The following is a 10,607-nucleotide window of genomic DNA, read 5'->3' on the forward strand; positions in this document are numbered from 1 at the left end:
GGCGTGCTTTCAAACTGCTAGGTTGGCAGGAACAGGGACCAAGCAATGGGAGTTCACACGTCTCGGGGATTCAAACCGCCGACCTTCTGATTGGCAAGCCCTAGGCTCTGTGGTTTAACCCACAGCGCCACCCGTGTCCAGATGCTTATTAAGTATTAATTTTATTGCACAAAGTCTGGTGCACATATGTGTGTGTGTGTTGTGGGGAGTGTTGTCCTGTAAGAGCACCAGATCTACTTTAAGTGAGCAACCTGAATTTTCAGGCATTCAATGGACTCAATCCATACCCCAGCAAAATAGCAGAAGTCTGGAAGCATTCCCGGTTTTGCTTTTGAGCTGCAATCTGGTGCTGTCAGATTACTGGGTAGAGCTCAGGGGTTGTGCTGCCTTTTCAAACAATTCACCTCTGACTCTCTTTCTCTCTCCTTCCTGCCCTGTTTCCTCCCAGCTGCCTCTCTCCTACAGCTCCACCTTCCATGTTCTGATTATTCCCACAAGCTTTATGAAGCTGCAAGAATGAACAACAGCCTGGGCCAAATCTCCTTGTAATGGAGAATTAACAAGAGCCCCTCTTCAGATCATAAATCTTATTGTTACCAATAGCAAGAATGATGACAAGAGCAAAAGATCAACTGTTTTATTGAGACAAGGGACTCTGAACCCACAACATCACCCCAAAGACAGCAGGAACGTGGACTGTCAGGAGATGGACCATCTTGCCCGGGATCACCCAACCTGGCTGGTGGCCGCTCCCCAAAGCCCCAAGCACAGATCCTTCTCCTCCCACATTGCCCAAAATCCCAGCACCCAAAGACACTGGGGGACTGAACCATGGGCCTTGTGCCCAGCATTGATGTCCTCTGCCACTGGCCAGCTGAGTTCTACTTGTGGCTGCTTCAGAGCAGCCATGTTCATGGTGGTACCACGGATTTTCTTCTTCAACAGACTTTTGATGCAAAGATCCTGAAGGACCTAACATTGGCAAGGGCAACCAGGCTGTGTGGAAGGAGCCATCTCAGGGAACCTCCCAGAAAAAGGTAAACAGTGGCCACGCAGCCGGTTCCAGGTGGCATCATCGTTGATGGCGCCCAACCACTTGTCCCATCAGAAAGCCAGAAATTATCCTACAGCAGTGGCACAGAAGCTCCGTCTTACGGGCTTCACGAGACCCACCAGGACACCCCCATCCAACCCACAAGTCCTGGGCTACAGAACCAAGACAGCCTTGTGTTTGGTGGACGCTGGGCCCACGTCAAGACCGTGGAGGGGCTTTGAGGTCCAGCGATCCGCAGTCGTGCATCCCGGTGAATAATAACTCCTGTGTCCGCTGGAGTGAGGGTCCTTGGAAGGGGGGCTCACTCACATGACGGGGCACTGCACCGGGCGCTGCAACGACTGCACGGCGTTCGCTGCCGTCACCCGCAAGGCGCTGAAATCCAGACCACCCAAGCTGGAGAAGATGGAGCTGGGATCTGTGGTAGCTTTGGGCTTCACAATAGCCAGGAGGTCCTGGGGGAGTTTCGTCTTGTTCCCAACCACTTCCAGCTGCTTCTTATCTGTCCGGTTCTGGGAGAGGAAGAAAGGGGGGCAGGGTGAAATTAATGCTGTACCATGGCTGTCACCCTTTGGGATTGGTAGGATGGAAGGCAAGGAGCCCAACAGCAGATGGCGCCAGTGGCAGGCAGAGCTGGCTAATGATGGCTTTCTCCCCACCCTCCTCTCTGTTGACTTCTACAAGGGCAACGCTGAGACTAAGGAGGAGGGAGCCTTTCCACTTAAGATGCATTGTCTTGTTTCACGTGTAATGCTCAACCATAGCTAATGCTAACCACAGTTAATGTAGAAGCATCTGACAGACAATCACTTAAACCTTGGTTTCTTGTGTCACAAGCTAGTTAAATGCACCAGCGGGAGCAGCTGAGCCTTCAGAGCGGTTTTGATAGTTTTGTGGATCTGTAGCTGTTGGGCAGCGATGACTCCTTAACCATTCTTAAGGAGGGCATCCAGGTTTGTGCATAATACTATGGTTAACATTAACTGAGGTGTAGGAAGGAAGCAACGGCAAACCTTGGTCTACAAGAGACTGTTAGCCATAGTCAGTAAACGGTAGTTAGCTGGGGAGCTGGGCTCATATATAATGCTAAACTGTAGTTTAGCAAACCATGGTTCAGCAAACCATGGTTAGCAAACTGATTTAGCCAACTGTGGTTTAGCAAACTGGTTTAGCAAACCATGGTTTAGGTCACTAACTATGGGGAAATGGAGTTTGGAATGCCACAGTTGGGACACCACCACCAAGAAGCCCCTTCCCCTGCAGTCAGTTGTTTAATCTCTGGATATGGGGACCAAGGAAGGCCCCGTTGGAGACAGACAGGGCAAGATGTGTCAGGGAGAAGGCAAGCCTTACCTTGGGCAGCTGGTATTTCTGCCGGAGGTGGGCCCTCATGGTGGCTCGCTCAGCCTTCTGTTGAGCAAAGGCTGCGTCCCGTTTGCTCCTGGAGGAAAAAGAGAATCAAGATGAGCCACTCAAGCACGGGAATGAGATGCTTCTGGAAGAGATGGGCTCGCCTCCTTTGTGGAATTTGTCAAAAGTTTGGACGAGCATCTGCAGGTGCTTTTGTGTGGGTGCTAGACTTCAGCCGTGTGTTTCCAACATTGCAGTCAAGCGCAGAATTAGCACACGCAGAATTGGGTAGTAGGGAAATCTTGAGAATTCCAGAGAAATCTTAGCATCATCTTCATTTTTAAAAAACGGGTTACTAGCCCTTATGGATGAAAGGGTAGGCAAACTCCTAGGGGCTGAGGAGGTCCCTTCGTGCCCCTGCCAATAAAATATTTGAGGGGGGCAGTCCCCCACCCAAGTTGATGGACATTGCCATTCCAATGGTGGGTGAGTACCGTGTATTGTGATAAATTATACAGGGCGGGGCTTACCTGCCCCTGAATATTTTATTCAGATTAGCACCTCTGGGCCACACCCATCAGCAGTTTTACTTTTCACCCTCCTAGGGTGCTGGAATATGTCCCTGGCCTCTGAGCATGCCTGGTTGGAGGACAGAGAGGGCCATTTGTGAGTGTGTGTGGAAACTAGCAAAAAGTGAAATTTACATCCGTTGCCCCGCCTACTTTTGCCTCTGGCCCCGCCCACCACCTGCATGTGGCCCCCAATAGGTTGCTCAGAAGGCAATGTGGCCCTCGAGTTGAACCTTCTGGCTTAGGGTTTTGAGGTCCTCAGTCAGGAAAGGAGTAGAGGGACTCTTACTTGTGCTTTTTGTTGATTGGCGTCTTCCGAGCCGGAGGCTGTGCTCGGCTCTTGCTGTGGCACCTTTGGGAGCTGATTCCCTTCTCCCTGGGGAAGTCGGCCGAGACACAGCACAGCAGCTGTCTGGCCGGCACTCCAAACGCCGATTTCACTGCGGACTCCATAGGGAGGACTGCTGGAATGCAGGGCAGAGAAAAGGGAGGGAGCAAGGATGAACATGGCGGCTCACAATGTGAAATCTTTTTTTTTTAAATGAGCATTTTGCGGGGAACCTGTCAGAATTCCTTTGCCAGATGACTAAAACAATACAGTGGTACCTCAGGTTACAGACGCTTCAGGTTACAGATGCTTCAGGTTACAGATGCCGCTAACCCAGAAATAGTTAAGAACTTTACCTCAGGATGAGAACAGAAATTGCACGGCGGCAGCGGGAGGCCTCATTAGCTAAAGTGGTACCTCAGGTTAAGAACAGTTTCAGGTTAAGAACAGACCTCCAGAATGAATTAAGTTCTTAACCTGAGGTACCACTGTACTGTATTTAAAAGGATAAAATGTGTTTTAATGATGATTCCAGTTTATTTCAGATTAAGCGCCCTGGATAAAGTCCTTGATTCCATTCCGCTCTCTGCCATGAAAGCAGTTTAAAATCAAGGTTTCCTGGGTGCTAAGGCTGGGCGATATATCGATCTATCACCCAAAACTGGTTTGAAGTCCATATAGTGATATCGGTTTCATAATTTCTGGCATGGCAATACAGTATATTGTGAATTGTGGGGTCAGTGTGTGTGTGTGTGTTTGTGTGCTATGCAGAAATCATGATGCAGGAAAACCCGTGAAGTTGGCCGATGCCTCTGCTTACATGTAACTCCGTCCTTATTTCAGACATCATGATATATCGAGTTACAGATAGGTAGCCGTGTTGGTCTGCCATAGTCAAAACAAAAAAAAAAAATTTCTTTCCAGTAGCACCTTAAAGACCAACTAAGTTAGTTCTTGGTATGAGCTTTCGTGTGCATGCACACTTGGTATCTGATGAAGTGTGCATGCACACGAAAGCTCATACCAAGAACTAACTTAGTTGGTCTTTAAGGTGCTACTGGAAAGAAAAAAAATTTTTTTGTCATGATATATCGGTTTATCACAATGTTTAGCTGGTCATATATCACAATGTTGAAAACAAGATATCGCCCAGTCCTAGGGGGCGCAATTTGTTGTCTGCAGGACAAGAGCAGCTATTTTATCTGTATATGCTCTCCATCCTAGGACAAGGAGAAAGAACCAGTGGCCCACGCACACAGTTTCAGAAATATTATTTGAAGCTATATAAGGAGGATAAGAGGGGGTGGCGCTGTGGTCTAAACCGCTGAGCCTAGGACTTGCCAATCAGAAGGTCGGCGGTTTGAATCCCCAAGACGGGGTGAGCTCCGGTTGCTCGGTCCCTGCTCCTGCCAACCTAGCAGTTCGAAAGCACGTCAAAGTGCAAGTAGATAAATAGGTACCGCTCCGGCGGGAAGGTAAACGGTGTTTCCATGCACTGCTCTGGTTTTTCCAGAAGCGGCTTAGTCCTGCTGGCCACATGACCCAGAAAAACTGTCTGCGGACAAATGTCGGCTCCCTCGGCCAGTAAAGCGAGATGAGCGCCGCAACCCCAGAGCCGTCCACGACTGGACTTAACTTTCAGGGGTCCTTTACCTTTACCTTAAGGAGGATAAAGGGCCCTTTGGGCTGAGAATCTGGGTGTGTGTGTGTGTGTGTGTGTGTGTGTGTGTGTGTGAATTTATCCCAGTTAGTTTCCTCGCAGCGATATTTGCAGCAAAAAGGAAACTCTTGCAAAACCATCACAGGTGGAAGAAATTAAGAATGTTATTTGTAATATGAAGTGTGGGGGCCAGGCAGTTTCCCCATGGAATAGTCTCTGACATATTCTGTAGCCCAAATCATATGACTCAGCAAAGACTGCTCTCTTTGAAGAACCGTCTGGTCCAAATCTTGTTTGAAGATCAAGACCCCCCCCCCCCCACAGAAGGCAGAGCAGGAAGAACCATGAAGCTGCCAGTTCTCTACAGTGAGCAGGCATTTGCAGGTCCCTATAAGAACATAAGAAGCGCCTGGTTGCTGGATCAGGCCGGTTGCCCATCAAGCCCAGAATCCTGTTCTCACAGTGGCCAACCAGATGCCTGATGTAAACCCTCAATCAGGATTCGAATATAAGAGCGACTCTCCTCACCTTACTGTATCCAACTGTGAGATCTATACTTAGAGGAGACCCATTGAAATCAGTTGAAATCCACTGATTTCTAGGAGCCTGCTTGGCGTATGACTTCGCCAGATCTCACCCAGTAGACGCTGGGCTTCCCAATCCAGCAAGGATCTTCTGGCATGCTCTCACCCAAGCCCTAGGTGGGCTACTTTTTCCCCATCAAGGGCCGCATTCCCTCTTTTAAGGGCCTCATGCTGGGAGCGAGTCAGACCCAATGATGGTTGGAGCCAGAGATGCAAAAATATTCCAGGACAACTAATCTGGGATAAAGATCACCCTGCTTCAAATTTCACCACATATTAAGAATTCTCAGTCTTTCATATCCTCCAACATTTCTCTGATGAAAATAGGGATGTCCTATTCCATAATAATAATTTTATTATTTATACCTCGCCCATCTGGCTGAGTTCTTCCAGCTACTCTGGGCGGCTTCCAACATATATAACAACATAATAAAACATTAAACATTTAAAACAGGGGTCAGCAAACATTTTCAGCAGGGGGCCGGTCCACTGTCCCTCAGACCTTGTGGGGGGCCGGACTATTTTTTTGGGGGGGAATGAGTGAATTCCTATGCCCCACAAATAACCCAGAGATGCATTTTCAATAAAAGGACACATTCTACTTATGTAAAAACACACTGATTCCTGGACCGTCTGCAGGCCGGATTTAGAATGTGATGGGGCCAGATCCGGCCCCTGGGCCTTAGTTTGCCCACCCATGATTTAAAAAATACAGGTCTACCTTCAGCTGTCTTGTGAATGTTGTATAGTTACTTACAGTGCTTTTTTCTGGGGAGTATGCATACCCCTAAACATTTTTTGAATCTGTGTACTGTTGTCCATTTACTGTATTTATTTCCTCTGATTTGAACTATAAAATGGTGATTTCCCTGGGGCAAAATGACTCAAGAACATTAAAAAAAAAAAAGCACTGATTACTTATCTCCTTAGCACATTATCCCAGACCCTCCAACATTTCTCCAATGAAAACAGGGCTGTCCTGACCTAAGGTGAAGCGGGACATTACGGGATCAAATCAGAAACTGGGACGGCTTCTGTAAACTGGCGACCGTCGCTGGAAAATAGGGACACTTGGAGGGTCTGGTTTTTGTACAAGCTTGACTCTCAGGAAAGTATGGGAAAAACCCAAGGAATCAGCCTCTTGCCTCTGGAAGCCAGAAATGTACAGGCACATCCCAGCTCCTTCTGGCATCTTCTCACCTGAATATTGCCCCGTTCCGTAAACTCACCTGGGAACCTGGGAGTCTTTTGTGCTTCTGTCAGGCATAGGTAGCTAGCTGGTCTTCTCTCTCCAAGTGCCCCAGAAAGAAGATTAGAGCTCTCGGGCAGCTCAAGCTATTTAAACAGGGATCAGAAGCGACGCAAAGACTCCAGCTGACGCCAAGCTGTCTCTGATCCACCTGGGTGACAGTCAGGCCATCCAGATGGCACCTTGAGCAAAACATCCGCTGGCTTGCCGTGTGGGACACCCGGCACGTGCTGGCAGCCTGTGACACACTGCTCCATTTCCAAGGTATCTCAAACAGCTTGCTGGGGGATAGAAGAATTAGCTTCGTTTTTCTTTTTCCAAATTGCAAGTTCCTAGTCCTCATGGCTTGCTCCAAAAGAGGAAAACAAAGCAATTGCCAAGAACTGATATCAGTACAAACCCAGCACATTTGTATTTCTAGTTCAGCGTTTCCCAAACTTGGGTCTCCAGCTGTTTTTGGACTACAACTCCCATCATCCATAGCTAGCAAGGTCAGGGATGATGGGAATTGTAATCCGAAAACAGCTGGAGACCCAAGTTCGGGAGACACTGTTCTAGTTTATATATGGTCAAAACACCTCTGGCCACATCACTCTTCCGAATTTTAACTTACCTTTTTTTTATTCGTTTGCTTGAATGTCGCTTCAGTAATTGAATTGTATTATTCAGGAATTCACAGAATCACAGACTTGTAGATTTGGGAGAGACCACGAAGGTAATCTATTCCAACCCCTTGCAATGCGGGGGTCTTTTGCCCAATGTGGGGCTGAAACCCACGACCCTCAGATTAAGTCTCATGCTCTACAAATGAGCTATCCCTCAACTCCCGTAATAAGAAGACATCTTACTGTCTTTCACCTGTTGAGGACTGGTGGGTCAAGGAATACCTGCAGGAAGTATCTTTGCCTGATTAAAAAGGAAGTACCACCTTCTTATACCTTTTTTAATATAAAAAATGTATATTTCAAAGTGTTAAATGAAGGAATGGTGCTAGTATTAAGGCTTTATTGGGTGAAATGTATTTTTAAAAACAGGGCTTTCAGAAACACAACTTTTAACTGGCTTTCAAGGTGCTCCCTGGTTTATAAAGTACCAGGTTTTTAATTTTCACCCATGACAATTCTAAGATTGAGGAGTGTGGACTGAAAACTGTCTTGTACAATGTCACAAAACGAATTATCTATGGCTTTTAAACTATGCCGTTTAAACTGGAGAATATCAGTTATTGGGCAGTATACAAAAATTGTCAACAAGCCAAGAATAAAATCACTTTCCAAGGAAAATGTTCTTCTATCCATGATCAAACCTATCCATACGGATTGCATTATTCATTCCTAATATATTAGCCTTGAATGTCTCATGGACAAAAAACAGGGACTCGGCTTGCAAATGGCTTGACGCCAATGCGCAGGATCATTGCCTCTGAGTCGCATCTCAACCATTGCATATTGCTGATGTCTCTCCTCTGCCTTATGCTCTTTGCCAACCCGGTGCCCTCCAGAGACTTGGGACTGCAAATCCCATGCGATCACAAGAAGACTTCACAAGCTTTTCTTTTGCAAGAGACCAAGGAATTTTTTAATTTTAAGAGAGCTGCAATCTGTAGAGCTCTCAATTCTGCACCAATGGACAGTTTGGGCTCCCATCACCCACTTCCCGGCAGAAATACCTCCGTGTTTCTGTATCAGGCCAAGTGAATCGCACGACACCCCCCTCCCGCCCAGGTTACTCAGACATCTCCCCTTCCCTCCTTTTGCTCTAAGCCGCTTAAGTATAACCCAGGTCTGGGTCCTACCACCTGCCAGGGCTTGTCCTTGGCCGGAGAGTCCCCCAGCTCATCGCGCTGCAATCTGTTTAGCGCGGCCTAAAACCCAACTGGTGCGTCAATCTGCTCTGAAGCTCTGTTCTTGATGGATTGCTTTAGACAGGAAAGCCTACAGCAAATGCGCCGACTTGGGAGCCAGGCTGCGCCAGGCTGCGGGCAGAGACCACATGGGGCACACGACCCACATCAGCAGGAGGAGGCCATTTTCTATGTCCCGGAGATGTACCCTCCAGCTTTTCAACTTCCTTTTCCTGTGCATCAGTTCTGCTAAAGATTCCCTCTGCTGTTCGTTTAGAGAGGAGACATTGATCGTGCAAAATTTCCCACGCCAAGGGAGCTGCAGTCTCTTGTTGTGGCAGCGTCTATTATACCAAGATTGCTATCATGGCTAGTTGAGGTTTTGCTATATGGAGGAAGCTGAGGTTGCCTGGGAGCCTATGTATACGCCGGCTCCCTAACAAGCCTGGATCAATTGACCTATACTTCCATCAGAGGAATACGTGGCAATACCTCTTACTTGGAATAAAGTATCTCCGGCCACAGTACTTGAACACTCAACATGTAAAGGGCAAAGGCTGCAAGACATATTAATTACATACTGCTTTGCAGTTAGCTTTCCCTTGGCTGAGTCACAATAGTCCAGCATAGATTTCTGGGCTAAATTTAGCAATGGAGTTCTGGGCGCTTTAACTGAAGCCACGTTAAAACGGCAGAGAATCCTTCGGTCAAGATGGTCTTCTAAGCGTTTTGTATCAGTTTAAGAATGTCAAGGCAAAACAGGTGCTCTCCCAGCTCCTGTCCTCCAATTAAAATATGTGGCTTTTGAGCCCACATAGAAATAAAACGGGTATGTCCCTTGCCTGTATGTAGCAGTTAGCATGAACTGCTGAGCCAACTGACTGTAAAACTATTCAGGATAAAAACTAAGCCCACTAAACGCCCTGTTCTATAGATAAACATGTGGAGACGCTTTGTCAAGAACTGAATTGACGTACAGTATATATGTGTGTGTATGTGTGTGTGTATGTGTGTATATTTATACACACACACACACATATAAGAATGCGAGATACTCAGTTGCTTTCAGGCTTTCATTGTATTTTCATTTCATCTTTGTATGCATTTGATTAGTCACACTTATTGCTTTTACCATATTTTTTGTATGTGTTTATATCTATCTATCTATCTATCTATCTATCTATCTATCTATCTATCTATACACAAAACTAGAACAGACCTCAGAGCTCAAGGACAAGCAGCTTTACTCGTCGCCATCTTCACCTGGAAGTCCTAGTTATAAATATATATAGCCCGAGCATGGATTGAAGAGGCTCAACAGGCCATGAGGAAAGGCCTATCATTTGTTTCTACGGCAACCTCTTTGGACTAGCCCAGGGGTCAGCAACCTTTTTCAGCCGTGGGCCAGTCCACCGTCCCTCAGACCATGTGGGGTGCAGGACTATATATATATATATATTTGGGGGGGGGGATGAACGAATTCCTATGCCCCACAAATAACCCAGAGATGCATTTTGAATAAAAGCACACATTCTACTCATGTGAAAACACCAGGCAGGACCCACAAATAACCCAGAGGTGCATTTTAAATAAAAGGACACATTCTACTCCTGTAAAAACACTGATTCCCGGATTGAGAAGGCGGTTGGGCCGCATCCGGCCCCTGGGCCTTAGGTTGCCTACCCCTGGACTAGCCAAACAAAGGCATTACCTTAACATAGGAACTGGTTTGGCAAGATTCCCCTTATACATTCTAACCTCACAGATACAAGATGACAGGTTCTGGAAGGGGACCTAGGCTGACCCCGCAAACTCATCTGGACCTCCATCCAGACTGAACACCCCTCAAAAAAACTCATAACTACACATGCATTTTACACAAGTCAATGAGAAGTACTGGGACCCCATCTCATGAAAAACCTGATTCAGGGAAGCAGAACCAAACCCCCATCTTCCGACACACACTTGCT

At 47.0% G+C, this 10,607-nt stretch overlaps 1 protein-coding gene across 9 annotated transcripts; it reads right to left on the minus strand.

The window, feature by feature from the left end:
- Positions 1 to 622: 622 nt before the first annotated feature.
- LOC310751859 (complexin-3-like) lies at positions 623 to 9,974 on the minus strand. 9 transcript variants are annotated; one of them, XM_083591599.1, is made up of 4 exons: positions 9,885 to 9,974; positions 3,263 to 3,437; positions 2,408 to 2,495; positions 623 to 1,566 (listed from the first exon to the last, which is right to left on the minus strand). In XM_083591599.1, exons 1-4 carry the CDS (start codon positions 9,892 to 9,894, stop codon positions 1,360 to 1,362), a joined length of 480 nt encoding a protein of 159 aa, XP_083447725.1. In that variant the 5' UTR covers positions 9,895 to 9,974; the 3' UTR covers positions 623 to 1,359. The 9 variants fall into 9 exon arrangements, with proteins under 9 accessions (XP_083447725.1, XP_083447727.1, XP_083447726.1 ...); XM_083591601.1 differs by lacking the exon at positions 9,885 to 9,974 and adding an exon at positions 6,775 to 7,712 and having other exon boundaries at positions 3,263 to 3,434; XM_083591600.1 differs by lacking the exon at positions 9,885 to 9,974 and adding an exon at positions 6,775 to 7,710.
- Between the last annotated feature and the right edge of the window lie 633 nt (positions 9,975 to 10,607).

The sequence above is a fragment of the Podarcis filfolensis genome, assembly GCF_964270895.1.
Source record: "Podarcis filfolensis genome assembly, chromosome: 16".
In the NCBI taxonomy this organism is placed as follows: Eukaryota; Metazoa; Chordata; class Lepidosauria; order Squamata; family Lacertidae; genus Podarcis; species Podarcis filfolensis.